At 38.9% G+C, this 18,414-nt stretch overlaps 2 protein-coding genes across 3 annotated transcripts in view; both read right to left on the minus strand.

Moving 5' to 3' along the window:
- Positions 1 to 17,834, minus strand: part of GATAD2A (GATA zinc finger domain containing 2A) — a 75,989-nt gene extending 58,155 nt beyond the window's left edge. Inside the window, exons 1-2 of one of the 2 annotated variants that reach the window (XM_043978565.1) lie at positions 17,402 to 17,834; positions 16,788 to 17,059 (exon numbers count right to left, since the gene is read on the minus strand). In XM_043978565.1, coding sequence (XP_043834500.1) covers positions 16,788 to 17,059; positions 17,402 to 17,428 — 299 coding nt within the window. In that variant the 5' untranslated portion in view covers positions 17,429 to 17,834. The remainder of the gene's footprint in view (positions 1 to 16,787; positions 17,060 to 17,401) is intronic. The other variant, XM_043978566.1, reaches the window with a different exon arrangement.
- Positions 5,171 to 5,422, minus strand: LOC122736682 (metallothionein-1E-like). Its single transcript, XM_043979068.1, has one exon. The coding sequence runs from the start codon at positions 5,420 to 5,422 to the stop codon at positions 5,171 to 5,173; it is 252 nt and encodes an 83-aa protein (XP_043835003.1).
- Positions 17,835 to 18,414: the final 580 nt, after the last annotated feature.

Genomic DNA, 18,414 nt, shown 5'->3' on the forward strand with positions numbered 1-18,414 from the left:
AAAATGCTTGTTGATTTGCTGAAAATTAATAATGCTTGTTGACTATTAACTGCTACTATTCCCATTTTCCATTTGAAATACTTTAAATACACAGTTAAAATACATTAAAACCAACACTTGAAAGGGATTAAGTGACTTGCCAACAGTCTCATTGTCCAATGTGTCAGAGGCAAAAGTCAAACCCTGGCCCTCCTGACTTCAATTCCAACACTCTAATACTTGGTCACAGCATCTTCCCAAAAGATATCAGGCGAAGGTGAGTGAAGAAATATAGTAATTTCTGTGGGATTTAGTGCTTATTTACCTTGTCAGTCAATACTACTAGAACATATTTCTGCCACCAAATGCCAGATATATTCACTCTAATTTGTCTTTCACCTTTGCACCTTGTGCTATTCCAATATCAAGCACATTATTAAGGAAGGTATACAAACAGGGAAAGCATGAGGTCATTTTTCTCACTACATTGACACCACACTAAGATAGGATAGATGCATAAATACAAAAGGCAAAACAAGGGAGCCTGTGCTAAGTGTCCAATGAGTGAATAATGCTAGAGGAGTTAAGAAGGGACTGAAGTTTTGAACAGTTAGGGGAAAGTTTCTATGAGAAACTAGATCCTGAGCTGACAAACCAGCAGAGGCTAGAATTATGGGAGGTAAGTACAATAGGTTATGACTAGATTACAGAGGGTTTTTGATAACAGGGCAGGGAGATTAGACTAAAAATTCTTTAAATCCACTCCAGGTCTGACTTTCCAGGTTTTGTGTTCATGGTCTCATAACTCTAATCATAACCAGAATCTTTGCCTCCCTATACCCAAAAAGAACAGAAATGAAAAGAAAGAACTGTGAAAATAATTGCTTTTCACTAATGGCCTACAAAATCTATAGCTGACCTACAAAAGTCAGGTGCAATCACTCACTGAAGCATCAATAGCTATATCACAATAGCTCTAATATTTAAAAGTTTTATCAACTTTTACCAACATCTTCCTTTTAATATTTAATGATGATTATTTTACAATTAAAATACATAAAATTGCTATTTCCCTCCACACTTCTTTCTATGAATAAATTTGATTCAAGACTGGAATTACATCACCCTCTAGTGGTTAAAGTCCAAAGAAGATATAAGGAAAGGAGAAGGAAATCAGAAATAGAGGTTGTGGAAGCCTCTTTTGATACTAAATCCATTGGGGGTGCTAGTTACACACTATAGGATTTTATAGAACACAGAATGTTGGAACAGAATATTGAAGCTGAAAGAAATCTTAGAACATTACAATCTTAAAAATGGGAAAGTCATAAGAGTTCATCTTGTTCAATACTACTCATTTTCTCCTTAGCTAAAACATTATCCCTTCATAGGCAATAAAACTGATCCCCCAGATTGGTATTGTGGAATGGTAACAACACAAACATACAACAGAACACAGAATGTAACACACAGGTCAAAGACCATAAAGGCCAAATAAACATTAAAGTAATGTCTTCCTATTTGCCTTTCTTTGTAAAGTTCTAGTACTTAGTATGCTAAGCATGGCACATAATCTACATCCTCTACAATCAAGTGACTCTGTTCTCCTCCTACAAAGTACTCTATTTAACTGCCTGTCCTCCATGACTAAAATGTTTTCTTCACCATGCTCCAGGAAGCACATTATTGGTTTTGTTTTTTGGGGGTTTTTTTTGTTTTTTGTTTTGGTGAGGCAATGGGGGTTAAGTGACTTGCCGAGGTCACACAGCTAGTAAGTGTCAAGGGTCTGAGGCCAAATTTGAACTCAGGTCCTCCTGAATCCAGGGCCAGTGCTCTATCCACTGTGCCACCTAGCTGCCCCGAAGGAAGCACATTATTGCGATGACCTTATCATCTCATAAGATGTCATTTGTGTTGGTAATCAACCTTATCACTACCCTCTGCCTCTCTGATTGGAGGGTAATGCTTCTTTTTTTGTGTTGTCTTCCCCCATTAGACTGTAAACTCGTTGAGGTTAGGGATTGTCTTGTTTTTTTCGTATTTGTACCCCCAGAGTTTAGCACAGTGTAGATGGTTTATAAATGTTTGCTGATTTGTTTAATAAACTATTTATGACATTACAATGAGGTATATGCCATAAAAGTTATAAATTATTAGATCCTAGATTTGTCATCTATATATTTATCAACTATAGTTCACCAGGCCAAATTTTTATCACCTGCAAGATAAAAAGCATTGATCATAAATTTGGAGCTAGAAGAAGCCTTGAAAGCCATGAAAACCAACTACCTCATTTTTTTGATGAGGAAACTAAAGCACAGAGAAGTTAAGGGACTTATCTTGGGGAAATTCAAGTAGAAAGCATTTAAATTGGGATTCACATCCAAGTATTCCTGACTCCAAGTCCAGGGTCCTATGCACTATACTATTCTGTCTCTCAGAAACACAAATCCCTGGAGAGTAAATATACAGCATGCTGCCACATGGAGAGGCCCATTATAAACTGATCTTAGTTTAGGGGAAGTAATCAATTATACAAGTATTTATGAAAAGAAGAATAATGTTCTGTGTGACACTGGACAAATCATTTCTTTGTTAGCCCTAGTTTCCTCCTCTGTAAAATGAGGGAACAGGAAGGGGTTGGACTATATAATCTCTATCTGTCCCTTTCAAATATGACATTCAATGATTTTAAAAAAGATAAAAGGAAAAGAGATGTGCACTATCAAATCAAGAGATCAGTCCAATTTCCATCTCCTATCATCCTGAACAGGAAGCCAGTTCTGTCTGTGGTGGTGAAAAGTTTAAGGTTTTCCTCATATATATAGATATAGATATAGGGTTTTTGCCCCTTCCAGAAAACATCCTAAAAAACAGGCGATAAGTATTCACATTCCAAAAGCAATGCCCCCTTTAAAGGGTTTTTTTTTTTTAAATAGGGAATATTCTTAGTACTTTTAAAAAGGTACTTACAGATCAGAAAGTATTTGACAATAGAGGGCAAAGAGATGTAATAGCATGTACAATAATATCAATGTTAACCTTCCAGAACTAGAAAGGGGGAAAGTATCAGATAAACAAAGATATAACAAAGTTCACATTCTAAAGCCCACATTCAAAGGAAAAATGACAACAACAGTTAACACATAACACCTACTACATGTCAGTCACTGTGCCAAGTGCTTTATGAATATTATTTCAATTGACTGTCAACAACCCTGGCAGCTAGATACTATTACTACCCCCATTTTAGAGATTTGGAAACTGAGGCAAACAGGTTAAAGTGATCTGCCTAGGTGGCATAGCTTGTAAGTGTCTGAGGAGGGGCAGCTAGGTGGCACACTGGATAGAGCACTGGCCCTGGATTCAGGAGGACCTGAGTTCAAATCCAGCCTCAGACACTTGACACTTACTAGCTATGTGACCCTGCGCAAGTCACTTAACCCCAATTACCTCACCCCCCCAAAAAAAAGTAAGTGTCTGAGGAGGATTTGAACTCAGGTCTTCCTGACTTTATAATTAGACAGAATTTAATTTCTAATTTAGACAGAATTCTATTACATTTTTTTCTTTTCGCAGAGCAATGAGGGTTAAGTGACTTGTCCAGGGTCACACAGCTAGTATCAAGTGTCTGAGGCCAGATTTGAACTCAGGTCCTCCTGAATCCAGGGCCAGTCCTTTATCCACTGTGCCACCTAGCTGCCCCCTACCTAATACATTTTTTTTAAGTGAGGCAATTGGGGTTAAGTGACTTGCCCAGGGTCACACAGCTAGTAAGTGTTAAGTGTCTGAGGCTGGATTTGAACTCAGGTACTCTTGACTCCAGGGCCGGTGCTCTATCCACTGCGCCACCTAGCTGCCCCCCCTAATACATTTTTAATAATGGTTTCTCAGCAGGGGTGTGTGTGTGTGGGGGGGGTAATCTTTTTATTTACAGGCATTAAAAGAATGGGTACTGATGGTGTAAGTTGCATGAATAAAGTTTGACTTCCACATTATTGATTTTTAAAAGCAACAGAGCTTAAACTACTTTTAAAAGCAAAATAGCTTAAGTGGATATGTGTGTGTGTGTGTGTGTGTGTATGTGTGTAGTTGGAGGAGAGGGGGGCCTGAGAAGTAGCTTTTTACTTAGCATGTAGCCCTTTTTATAATAATCATTTTACACTGTACAAAATGTTGTGTGTATATATTATCTCATTTAATCCTCACAACAATGCTCTGAAGTTAGCACAAGTATTTTTATCTCCATGGTAGAGTCATTCATTAATTCCACAAAAATAGGAAAACTAAAAAAGACCCAGACAAATTAAGGGATTTGTCTCAGCTATATAACCAATCACCTGGACTAGAACCTGAGTCTTTAGATTCTTAATTCAAGTTTTTCACCTGCACAACACTAGATCTTTAATTAAGCACATAAGAAAGAAGTTCTCATATCCGTTTATTCAATTAAACATGAACGTATTATTAGTAATTTAAAGAACAAAAATCTTAGGTAGAAGGACTTGGAAACTTTCACCTTATCCACTACGGTTCCTCAAACACTATCAAATTATCCAGGAGTTTAAACAATGTGGAGGATATTTTTTAAAAAGCTATGGTTTGGGGGGGCGGGTAGGTGGTGCAGTGGATAAAGCACTGGCCCTGGATTCAGGAGGACCTGAGTTCAAATCCGACCTCAGACACTTGACAATCACTAGCTGTGTGACCCTGGGCAAGTCACTTAACCCCAATTGCCTCACCAAAAAGAAAAAACAAACAAACCGCTAAGCAGGTAATTAATAACTCCAGTTCCATTCATAGTTATTGATCAGCAACTTTTAAAGAAATAGTAAACAGTGAACAGAGTAATTTCAAATGAACAATGCCCAACTGGTTTAAGATAGGTTAAATTGTGGTAAGAAACAGTTTAGTTTAATCTGCCCACAAAAATTACACATTGGAGAGTGAGAACTTACATCTATATATTGATAAAGCAACAATACCAGAAGTCTAGCAGAGGCCTCTCCCCAAAAAGATCTTAAGCCAGAATTCTACATTAGATGCCAAAGATTCATTTTGAAAAGGTATTTATCAAGTTTATTTTAATTCATACATTTCATAGAAAAACAGTAGAAGATATCCATGGTGTATGAAAGTAATTTAGGTCTGTACAAATTCTTCTATTTACAGGCAAAAGGATGTGGGAACATCAATGGTAGCAGCTGCAACTCTTAGTCTGGGGGGCTTTGCAGACACAGCTCTGGGCATACTTGGCACATACTGCTGGGCAGCAGGAGCAGCAGCTTTTCTTGGAGGAGGTGCACTGGCACGATCTGCATTTGCAGGAGCCTGAACAGGTGCAAGAGCCACCATTCTCAAAGTTACATTTGGGATCTATGGCTGGCAGGTAAATATCAGACATGCAGTTGTCAAAGGAGAAGGATGTTGTAAGACTATTCATATTTAACAGAAAAAAGCAACACTATCCCCAGAATTTACTTAGAGTTCTAGACTGTATTAAAGGCTTGATGCTAGCTAGCACGCTTGACAGAAATAGAAAGTTTGGAAGAGGAATCAATTTAAGAGGAAAGATAATTAGATCTGTTTGGGACAATGACTTTGAGGCTCCTGTGGCCCATAAAATTCAAAATAGGCAGTTGGTGATGCTGGACTGCAGTTCAGGAGAGAATACAGTCACATAGGATGAGCAGGCATGCATGGGTATCAATTTGCATATGGGGGGGAGGGGAGAAGGGAGTGTCAGACAAAATGTTGAGGTCAAAAATTCATGTGAGGGACAGCTAGGTGGTGCAGTGGATAGAGCACCGGCCCTGAAGTCAGGAGTATCTGAGTTCAAATCTGGCCTCAGACACTTAACACTTACTAGCTGTGTGACCCTGGGCAAGTCACTTAACCCCAATTGCCTCACTAAAAAAAAAAAATTCATGTGAGTACATTACTAATTAATAAAACATTAAGTCTTCGCTGATTTTCCCAAATATTAGTTCATTTTCTTTCAAAACTATCTTGTATATTTTTGCTCAAAACGGACATCGATATAGAGTCCTGTCCCATTCTATTCCCCTCCCCTTGGTAGAATGTAAGCTCCTTGAAGGCAGGAACTCACTCATTTCTGGCTTGGTATCCCAAGCATCTAACATAGTGTTTAGTACATAATAGGTGCTTCATAAATGCCCATTGATTGACATATTTTCATCTCAGAGCAGCTGAGCATTTTTTTGTCTAATTCTTGAATTTTTTGTATATTTAAATTCACAACTTTTTAACAATAATCTAAGAAAAATGCTAGACTGAGTAATGAACAAGAAATTGAAGGATTCTACCACAAGACCATAGATTCTACGTGTAAGTAAGTAACCAGGAGAGAAGCTGTGTAAGAGAAATGGACAGAGCACCTAGAATGTGGACCCAGGCCAGCAGCATGAAAATGCTCACAGTTGATCATTCAGCCCTAGGCCCAAGCCTTGGGATCTCTCAGAGGTACCATTAGCTAGGATGCAGCACCTAGAGCTCCAAACGAAGCCTGAAAGTTCAGAAATTTCCAGAGTTAATCACAGACTTAGCACTTGGTCCAAGCCAGCAGCTTAGGGCCTAGAACATGGTCTCAGTACCCCAAACCCCTAGCACAGAGTCACCCAAAGCAGACATTGGACTCGTCTCTGGTCCAGGAGAGCAGCATAGAGGGGTTCTCTGAGAGGGGCAGCCAGGATCACAGATTTAATCCTGAAAGGGCCCCTAGCTAGGCTAAGAATTCTAGGTTACCCAGAGTAGATTGCTAGAAAAATGACTAAATAAATAAACAATAAACAAACAAAAAACAGTAGAAAGCTATCATGAGACAAGGGATGCCCAAGACAAAATCTAGAAGTGAATAACTCCTACATTCCTGGCAGTAAGACTCAAAGAAAAACTCAGCTTGGGAATAAAGATCAATCCAAATTCATAGAAGAAATGGTGCAACAGAAAAATAATTTGAAAATGGTATTATAAAGGAAAGTGATAACAGAAAGAACCAGAAAAGAAATGAGAGAATTAACAACTTGGACCAATAGGTACAAAAGCTTACACAAGTAAAATACTGCTTGAAAATCACAATAATATAAAACCGAAGTTAATGATGTCGTGAGACAAGACTATTAAAACAAAGTCAAAAACTGAAAAAAAAAATAGAGGAAAATATTAAGATATATATAAAAAACAACTGACCTGGAAACAGAGATAAAATTGCCCTGATCTCTCAGAACAACAGAGCAAAGTGAAAATAAGAAAGAATCCAGTTACTTCCTGAAAAAAGCTCCCAAATGAAGACTCCTAGCAATATCATAGTCAAAATCCAATTCTAGGTCAAAGAAAAAATACTACTAACTTCCAGAAGGAAAGAATTTAAGTACCAAGGAATCAAGTCAGAATCACACAAGATTTAGCAGCTACCACTACAAAGGACTGGATAACATGGAATACAATATTCCAAAATTCAAAAGACAGACTTACAACCAAGAATAACTTGCTCATGAAACTGAATATAATCCTACAAGGGGAAAAAAGACCAGAACTAAGTAGAAACTTTGAAATACAAATATAGGAGTGAAGAGAAGTATAAAAAGATAAATATAATAAAGTAATCAGAAAAGACTTTATCAGTATACTGCATTCTAATGGGGGGGATAGGGAGTGGGGGTGGGGAAAAGATACAAACACCCCCTGAGAATAATGGTGCTAGCAATTGGGGGGAGGGTGGTGCATCTGAGATTTTTGTTATGCTTTTATTATAAGGAGAAAAGATGATTTTCTTATAAGGAGAAAGGAAAGGGGGGAGGGGAAGATGATACACTAGGGAAGAAAAGGAGAAAAATGGGCAAGGGATGACTTATCCCACATAATCAAAGAGTACAAGCAGAAGACTACTTTTGATTTTTTGTATTTTTGTTTGTCCTTCAATCTTGAAGAGAACCATGATATTGGGACCTGATTTCATGACTTGCAGTGAATTGGATTTAAGTGACTTGCCCAGGGGTCACATGGCTAGTAAGTGTCAAGTGTCTGAGGCCAAAATTGAACTCATATCTTCCGAACTCCAGGGCCAGTGCTCTATCCACTTCCCCACCTAGCAGCCCCATAAGTAGAAGACTATATATAAATGAGAAAGGGAGAAACATCACTTGAACCTCACTTGGAACTGATGCAGACTGAAATAAGCAGAACCAGGAGAACAGTTTATACTATAATTACAACATTTTGTTTTGTTTTGTTTTATTTTTAGTGAGGCAATTGGGGTTAAGTGACTTGCCCAGGGTCACACAGCTAGTAAGTGTTAAGTGTCTGAGGCCGGATTTGAACTCAGGTCCTCCTGACTCCAGAGCCGGTGCTCTATCCACTGCACCATCTAGCTGCCCCATAATTACATTTTAAAAATGAATAATTTTGAAAGACTTATGAATTCTGATTCTAGAATTTCAACTCTGATTCTAGAAGGATAATTTAAAATGCTGCCTATCTCCTGACAGAGGGATGAAAGAAAAGACAAGCAGAGTGAAACATGTCTATGGATATGGCCAATGTGGAAATGCTTTAACTGTGTATTTGTTGCAAAGGTTTTGTTTTCCTTTTTTCAGGGTGAGAGAAAGAAAATTTGTGGTGGAGGGAGGGAAGATGTTTGTAAATTGAAAACAATAAAAAAAATTTTTAAGGCAGAGAAAGTAACCAGAGTAAATATTTTTCTGAATCTGATTCTGATCAATAAGACTAGTAAAATACAAAGTATTTAAGTGGGAGGAGAAAGTGATCAGAATCAGAATTACTGAAATATGAGGAAGAGCATCTGGACATGGTCTTACATGTAGTTTGGGAGGATGGATTTCAAAGAGCTCAGAAAAGAGAAAGCCAGGCTTCCAGGACCTATGAGTCCACAGGGAAAGTTTGCTCAAAGACATAACGTTCTCCAGAACACAATTCTAACATACAAATGAAGTCAACCATGAAGGAAAAGTAGGCTCTAAAGAGATAGAAGTGGCTACAAAGGAGACTCATTAACAAGTCAGATTTTTTTAAAAGACATGTATATGGGGCAGCTAGGTGGCACAGTGGATAAAGCACTGGCCCTGAATTCAGGAGAACCTGAGTTCAAAATCAGACACTTGACACTTACCAGCTGTGTGATCCTGGGCTTAACCCTCACTGACCCACTAAAATAAATAAATAAATAAATAAAATAAAAGACGTATAAAAGACAGAAACAAAGGTAGGCAACTAAGGATAATCACAAAAGCATAGCAAAGTCCCAAAAGAATAGTATTGGATAACGGAAAAAATAAAATATCTCATAAAAAAAAAAAGAATAGTATTGGAAACATAAAGCCTAGAATGAGATATGGCTTGAAATGAATAATAAGAATAAAAAGAGTGTTCTCAACTACATTCAAAGGAAGAAAAGAAACAGGGATAGGACACCAGAGAAAGTCTGGTTATGGAGAACTCTCACCAAGGAGGAGTTCAGGACCCCATGTTGTAGTTGGTAAGCAGTGTTGAGAAAGCATGGTACTGTTGATTACTCTCTATTGAAAGGCACTCTAGGGGGCAGCTAGGTGGTGTAGTGGATAAAGCACTGGCCTTGGATTCAGGAGGACCTGAGTTCAAATCCAGCCTCAGACACTTGACACTTACTAGCTGTGTGACCTTGGGCAACTCACTTAACCCTCATTGCCCCACCAAAAAAATTTAAAAAAATTTTTTAAAAGAAAGTCACTCGGGGCAGCTAGGTGGCGCAGTGGATAGAGCACCGGCTCTGGAGTCAGGAGGACCTGAGTTCAAATCCGGCCTCAGACACTTAACACTTACTAGCTGTGTGACCCTGGGCAAGTCACCTAACCCCAATTGCCTCACTAAAAAAAAAAAAAAAAGTCACTCTAAATCTTTTATGTTCATAACACTATACTCTCCTAGCTATCCTACATATCTGAACACTTTTTTAAAAGCCTTTTTTGGTTTATTGCCCATCTCAAACCCTTTACATGGGTTTCTCCAGGTTCTCTTTTCCCTATATGTACTCTCTTCCCTGTTATCTCATCAACTACCATGGGTTTAATTATAAACTCTGCTAAAGATAGTTCTTATACTCCATTCTTGCACCACCAACTGCCTGCTGAACATTTCTATCAGAATTCAACAGTACCATCTTAAGGTCAATATCACCATTATAATTCATCATCCTTTCCCCTAAAGCAGCCCCACAGCAAATTCCCTTATTCTGATGAGCTCACTATACCATATTCCTATTCAGCCAGATTCACAACCTATCATAGAATGCTTCCTTCCAGTTAACCACATACCTATGATCAGTGTCATTTTGTTGATTCTACCTCCACAGTATCTCTCATGACTGTTTCCTTCTCTGCATTCACATGCCCTTCATCCATGTAAAAACTTCCCAATTAAACTCCTTTTACTCTTGGCTATCTTCAATTCATCACTCACAGGTGCCAAGAAGATCTTAATGCACAGAAGAGAGAATATTATTCTTCTGTTTGAAAGCTCCCTATTGCTTCTGGAATAGAATATAAAGTCAACCTGGAAAATGATCTTCCAGATCCAAGTGCCAATCTACCTTTCCAGACTTATTTTCACACACTACACATTTGTAAAAATTGGACCGACGCCACCTGCTGGAGAGTTATTGTAGGAAAGTTCCACCATGGGAAGGCATCTGAGGGCAAGACGTGTGGCTTGGGAGGTCAGTTCCTTGGTGTCAGGAAGTGACCTTTGCTCGTGGGTACTGTCTATCAAAGCTACCAGCCAATTAGCTTGGAGCTCTGTGTGTGTGTGTGTGTGGATGGGATGTTCTGGGTTTCACAGGAGGCTTGTGGGACAAAGAAGGGGTGAGTCAGTCTCAGTCTCTCTCTCTCTCTCTCTCTGTCTCTCTCTCTCTCTCTCTCTCTCTCTTTCTCTCTCTCTCTCTCTCTGACCTCAGGGGAGAGAGGAGCTAGAAATGATGGCTGATGGCTCCCCGAGATAGATAGCTGTAGGTATCTAGGCCGCTTTCTCTCTCTTAATAAATGCTTAAAAGTCTGAACTCTTGCTAAAGCTTATAATTTACTGGCGACCACTCATTAGATAATTTTAGACAATATAGCTGGATAGCAATTTTACACGTTCCTGCTAAATTGTGAAATCTACATTTGTAGAAATGGTTCCAAATGCACAGAACGCATTAGTTTCTCATTTCTGTCTTTTAGAATCAGTATCTTCCTCTATTGGAAGAAGAAAAAGACAGACCATGAGGCAAACACCATTCTGGGTCACACATTAGACTGGGAAGGCTGTCTGGTTGGTGAGCACTCTCCTCTTACTACAGAATAGGACAATGCTTGGAGCAGCAAACCCCACAAAAGAATGTGCTGAAATGAAATCATCTAACCAAGAACGGCTTGGAAGGTCAGAAGGAGGGAGCTGCTGTGCTAAGACAGGAGTGGAGCCCAACCCCACAGTCACTCTGACACAAATCCATTCCCAGGAAGGCCTCACCAGAGAATGAGACCCCCCAGAGTCTCTGAATCAGCTGCAGCGCTAGTGTCATCTGGAACTAAGCTCACAGTCTGGTGAGAGGGCTGAGCCCTTGGCACGGGGAGAGACTACAGGGGTCTATGCTGGTGCTGAGGCAGAACTTGGGTTTTTCACCCCTGCTGGGAACCAGGGGGTAGGCTTGAGTAGCAGTGGCCCAGGTGGGGGAGGGGCACAGGCTCCTCAGAGCTGATAACCACAATACACAAAGCTGGTGGATTAGCAAGTTGGTTTGAGGTCATCTACAGACCAGGGAACAGGCCAGGAGAGTGAAGAACCTGATCCTCCTTAAATCATACCACCTGGGCCTTCTGAAGCTTGGGATACCGCAGCCTGGAAACAGTGCCCCACTTTAAGGAGCTAAAAGTCAAGTAAAAGAAAGGCAATATGGGCAGACAGAAAAAGGTGAGGACCACAGAAAGTTTCTTTAGTGACAAGGAAGATAGAGGTGCACACTAAGAGGAAGATGTCAATGTCAGGGCCCCTATATCTAAAGTTTCCAAGAAAAATATGAATTGGTCTCAGGCCACAGAGGCACTCAAAAAGGACTTTGAAGATAAAGTTAGAGAGGTAGAGGAAAAAATGGAAAGAGAAATGACGGTGATGCAGGAAAGATGAGAAAAAAGTCAACAGCTTAAAAAGTCAAATTGGCCAAATGGAAAAGGAGGTACAAAAACTCCCTGATGAAAATAAATGCTTAAGAATTAGGACTGAACAAATAGAAGCTAGTGACTTTATGAGAAACCAAGACACAATAAAGCAAATCCAAATTAAAAAATAGAGGGTAATGTGAAATATCTTCTGGGAAAAACTGCTGACCTGAAAAACAGGTCCAGGAGAGATAATTTAAAAATTGTTGGTCTACCTGAAAACCATGATCAAGGAAAGAGCTTAGACATCATCTTCCAAGAAACTGTCAGGGAAAATTGCCCTGATATTCAAGAACCAGAAGGTAAAATAGAAATTGAAAGAATCCACTGATCACCTCCTGAAAGAGATCCCAAAAGAAAAACTCCTAGGAATATTATAGCCAAATTCCAGAGCTCTCAGGTCAAAGAGAAAATATTGCAAGCTGCCAAAAAGAAAGAATTCAAGTACTGTGGAGCCCCAGTCAGAATAGCACAAGATCTAGCAGCTTCTATATTAAAGAACTGGAGGGCATGGAATATGATATTCCAGAGGGCAAAGGAATTGGGATTACAACCAAGAAATCACACATCCAGCAAAACTGAGTATAATCTTTCAGAGGAAAAAAATGGGACTTTAATGAAAAAGAGTACTTTCAGGTATTTGTGATGAAAAGACCTGAACTGAATGGCAAATTTGACTTTCAAATACAAGAACCTAGAGAACCATAAAAAATTGGAGTTGGGGGACATACCTGGGGTCGTGCAGTAGGTGACTGTCTTGTGTCTGAGGCCAGGTTTTGGCTGGGATCCCCCTGGGTCCAGGGTGGATGCTTTGTGTCACCTAACTACCCCATGATGACATCTTTAGGGTTAAATTGAGGGGTGAGGGGAATGCAGTGGGGAAGGGGAAAGAGCAGAGGTAGCATGGGATGAAATCCTACATCAAAGAAACAGGAAAGGGTTTATGGAGTAGGGAAGAGATGGGGGAGGACCAGGGCAGTATGAATTTTACACTCATCAGAAAAGGCTCAAAGACTTTAAACTCATCCAAGTTGCCTCAAGGAGGGATTAACACTCATTCCCAATTGGGTGGGGTAATCTATTTAATCTGGGCAGTAAATGAGCCTAACACTCATCAGAATTGGCTCAAAGACATCAATCTCATCAGCAATGGTTCAAGGAGGGAATAACATACACACTCAATTGGGTGGAGTAATTTCTCTTACCCGGTAGGAAAATAGGAGGGGAAGGGGATAAAGAGAGAGGGGGAAAAGAAGGGAGGGCAGTTTGGAGGAAGGGACAGAAAGAAGCAAATCCCTTTTGAAGAGGGATAGGATGAAAGAAGATGGGTAACAGAATAAATACCACAGGGAAGGGAAGAGGATGGAAGGGAAACAGTTAACAATAGTAATCATGAAAAAGAGAAAAGGGGGAAAAATTGTTTATAAAAATTGTTTAAAAAATATTTATAGCAACTCTTTGTGGTGAATAAGAATTGGGAATCAAGGGAATGGCCATCAATTGAGGAATGACTAAAGAAGCTGTGTTTTATGATTGTAGTGGAATGGTATTGTGCTATAAGAAATGACAAACAGGATGATCCCAGAAAAACCTGGAAAGACTCATATGAACTGATGTATAGTGAAGTGAGCATAACTGGGAGGACATTGTGCATAGTGACAATAGTATTGTTAGATGAGCAATTGTGAATGACTTAACTACTCTCAGCAATATAATGATCCAAGACAATCCTAAGGGATTAATGATGAAGCATACTATCCACCCCCATAGAAAGAACTGATAAAAAGAGCACTTGTAGATTGTACATATATAACCTCCTTGCTGTCTTGTGGAGGGGGGAGGAAAGGGAGGGAGGGAGAAAAATTTGGAACTCTAAATCTTATGAAAAATACTGAAAACTACTCTTATGTGTAACTGGAAAAAAGAAAATAAATGTTTGCTCCAGAATCAGTATCTTTAAAGATTCAGCTCAAGGTACCTCTTCCATTGAACTTTCCTAATTCACCAGTTGATAAAGCACCTTCTTTCCTCAAATTACCATGTCAGTCAATAAATATTTATTAAATACACAAGGGATAAAAAAGAGGCAAAAACAAAGAAAAACAGTCTCTGTCCTGAAGGAGCTCACAAATCTAATGAGAAAGACAAGGTAACAAATATGTATAAACAAGCCATAAAGGATAAATTATTGTTATTCTCTGTCCTTCATTCTCAAAAAGGACCATGACATCAGGAGGTGATGTCAATAATTGAGGGTTGTGGAAGATCATCAACCTCATTCTCCCCTCTCCAGAGCCATCTGGGTCCAGTGGCAAGATACATATCAGGACAACTGGAGATGGCACTGGATGTTTAAGCAATTGCAGTTAAGTGACTTGTCCTGGGTCACACAGCTTGTAAGTATCTGAAGTAAAATTTGAACTTCAGGGCCAGTGCTCTATCCATTGCACCACCTAGCTGTCCTGATAGGAAAAACACTAGAATTAGAAGAGGTGAAAGTTTTCCTATAGAAGATCAGATTTTAGTTGGGACTTGAAGGGAACCAAGAAAACTAGAAGGTAAAAATGAGGAGGGAGAGTATCCCAGGCATGGGGGACAGCCAAAGAAAATGCCCAAAGACAAGAGATGAAGTATCTTGTCCAGGGACAGCAAGGAGGCCAGTGTCAATGGATCAAAGAGTCTGTGGTAAGGAGTAAGGTGTAAGTCTTGGAAGGGGGGGGAAGATGGCACGACTAAATTATGAAGAGCTTCGAATACCAAATAGAAAAAATTCTATGTCATCATGGAGGTAACAGGAAGCCAGGGGAAAGTGGGGATGGTGGCTGACAGTAGTATAGTTAGTGTCAAGTGTCTGAGGTCACATTTGAACTCAGGTCCTCCTGAATCCAGGGCTGGTGCTTTATCCACTGCGCTCTTAGCTGCTCCTTTTTTTCACATCTGTATCCAAAGTGCTTAGCACAGTGCCTGACACATAATGGGTATTTAATATATTTTTATTGGTTGACTGTCCCATGAAACTATTTTTCTATTTTTTCCCCCAGGAATAGTTTTTGATAATTACTACTTTAAAATAAGAGTTCTGAGGTATATATAATTTGAAGAAATATAGTTCTCCCTTCATTACTACTTTGATTTGTTGTTTCCCTTGATATTCTTAGAATGGTGTTCCTCAAACCCTTTCACATTCTGCACTGGCCAGGAGACCAAGTTAAATTTTATATACATGCAGCTATTATTTAACTTTTTCCCCCCCTCGGGGCAATGAGGGTTAAGTGATTTGCCCAGGGTCACACAGCTAGTAAGTGTCAAGTGTTTGAGGCCAGATTTGAACTCAGGTCCTCCTGAATCCAGGGTCAGTGCTCTATCCAATGCGCCACCTAGCTGCCCCCTATTATTTAACTTTCAAAGGAAGACAAACATGGCAAAAATCTCTGTAAATTACTGAAATATTACTCTCTCCATCACACTTTAAAAAGTTTTAATCCAAGTCCTTTGCTTTTTTATATCACACTGGTTTTGGGGGGAAAAATCTGTATTAATCATCTCTAACAAGAGTCTGATATCAAAGACATATAGGCAACTAAAAGAAATAAGGCCAAAGGCAAGTATTATTAATAGATAAGAGGTCAAAGTACATGAACAACTCTCAAAGAAGAATAACAAACTATTAAGAGAAACAAAAATGCAAATAGCTCACAGGTTTCAAGTGAAAAACAGAAAACTGGCAAAGATGAAAAATAAAAGGGGGGGGGTAGTAGATGTCAGAGGGATTATAGAAAGGACAAGCACACTACTATACTGCAGAGCTGTGGATTGATTTCAACTATTCTGGAAAATAAAAATCACTTGAAGAAAGTAAAACAGCCAAATCTTTGAACTCAAAGGATTCCACTGCTAGGCACATAACCAAAAGGAACTCAATGAGAAAAAGAAAGGCCCTACATCAAAATACTTATAGCAGCTTTTTTTTTTTGTAATAGCAAAGAACTGGAAACAAAGTACATGTCCACTGATAAGGGAATGGCTAAATGAGTTGTGTTATATGAATGCAATAGGATATTACTATATTTAAGAAACATTGAATGGGATGAATATAGAAAAGCATGAGAAGATTTATATGAATTGATGAAAGGTGAAATAAGCAGAACCAGGAAAAAATATACACAATGACTACAAAAAGGTAAATAGAAACAACAACAAAACAAATTAATCTGAATGCTGTAAAATTAAAATGATTATGCCTGGACCCAAATAAGAGATCTGATAAGGTGTATTCTATACACCCCCTCCCCAAACTATAAGGAGATAAGAAACATAGGATATAATTTCAGAAAATTTTTTCAATATCATTTTGGTTTGCTAAACTGTTTTTCTTCCTCTTTTAAATTCTTTATTATTATAAGGGATGGCTCTCTAGAAGGGAAAGTTAGAAGAGAAATTGGAATATGTAGGTGATGTTAAAAAAAGAATAAAAATTTATTTTTAATCAAATGATGAGTTTAAGATATTAATTAAACAGCAAAGTAAAAAGTAGACCTTGTTAGCGCAACTCCTTAAGATTGAAAATTTCAGCTGGTATACAATGGCCAATTTGCTACCTACCTTTTTGAGGTACTCATATCCACTGGCTCATCACTTGTTTGTACTTCCACCTTAATAGTTGCCTTAACTTCCCCTCCTTTTAGTAATCCTTGGACCTTGGTTGCTCCGGGCTCAGACTTCATTTTCAATTCACTTTCAGTCTTGATGTCTGATCCCAGTAACCCTTTCTCCATCTTTATTTTTTTACTATCCACATCATTTAGGGTTGTTTCACGTTCAAGTGCTCGTTTTTGACTCCGTGTTCTGCATGCTTCTTCAGTCATTCTGGAGTTCTAGTAAAAGAAGGAGGGGGCAGGGGGAAAAGACAAGTTTAACATTTTCTGAAATAAAGTTTGTATCTTATTTATTTTTTTGTTTCTTTGAAGTTGCCTTTTTGAATGTTTCCTCCATTCATAACAATACATGGGTTTGTTTTAGCCAAACAAGGAATCTCTGAAGCCCATCATAAAATTCCCTGACTTTCTTCAAAAACTCTGTTCATAGCTCCTAGTCAATGGTATCATTATGGCAAAGAGAAATTGATAAGCAATACTAAGTATGGAAGTACAACTATAAACCACTCTAATGCTCAACTAGAAACCTTCGAAGCTGAAAAATGAAAGTTGGCTGCTTACCAAAAAGAAAAGAGCTTTTCTCTGCATTCCAGTCTCAAAGTCAAATAAAGTACAAGAAATCTAGACCTGAATTTCTCTGCAATTTCTGCCTGTGGGATCTGTAGCACCTACATTTCCTGTCAGTTATCAGGAGTCTTAGGTAAAGGGGGAAAGAACTACCTTGTCTTGCAGGAAAAGACCTCTTTCTGGATTTCTGTCCAGTCTATTGCACAACAAACTAAATTACTGCCATTGTGATAATATTCAAGTTGATACTTTTTACTCCCTTTTAACGAATGAGGCCCGTTTGCCCATTCGGAGCACAGGAAGTGTACAACTCCTCTGGGATCATATTTAACCTTTGAAATTCCAGAGTCATTGAAACTTTTAGGCTGGATAGGTTTGGGCATTTCACTCTACCACTTTCCTGTACCTGCATCATATACATATCTAGATGAAAAAAAGCTGAGTCAGTTTTTGATCCCATGACATCACTGGGCTCCACATGACCCTTCCCAGGATTCAGTCTGAGAGACAAAGCACTTTCCAGAAAACCAGTCTGAACCGGTTCCAGACAACAAGCTGAAATGTTGTTAACCCTCACAGAGACACAACAGCAGCAGCAGCAGCAGCAGCAGCAGCAGCAGCAGCAGCAGCAGCAGCAGCAATGTATATCTGCAGGACTGCTGTTGGAATTCCAAAACACAAGTCTGGCAGGATAGCATCACTGCTCTTAAAGGGGCAGTTGTCTAAAAATTCCAAAGGAAGACTAATTTAACTATTTTGGCCTTTGGGACTTTTCTGTGGCAAAAGGGGCTCATTAGTGTTTTTTTTTAATTTAGTATAATATATATTTAAGAAAGCACAGTCTTAAAGCCAAAGATACAGACTGAAAGTCTGTCTCACTTACCAAAGTAGAACTACAAAGCCTACCAGTCACCTGAACACATTGGAGAAAAGGAATATCTTGGAAGGAAAACATTCTCTATGCCATTACTTCAGTAATCCAAAACCCAGAAGATCATAATTTCTTA

The sequence above is a fragment of the Dromiciops gliroides genome, chromosome 1 (genome assembly GCF_019393635.1).
Source record: "Dromiciops gliroides isolate mDroGli1 chromosome 1, mDroGli1.pri, whole genome shotgun sequence".
NCBI lineage: Eukaryota > Metazoa > Chordata > Mammalia > Microbiotheria > Microbiotheriidae > Dromiciops > Dromiciops gliroides.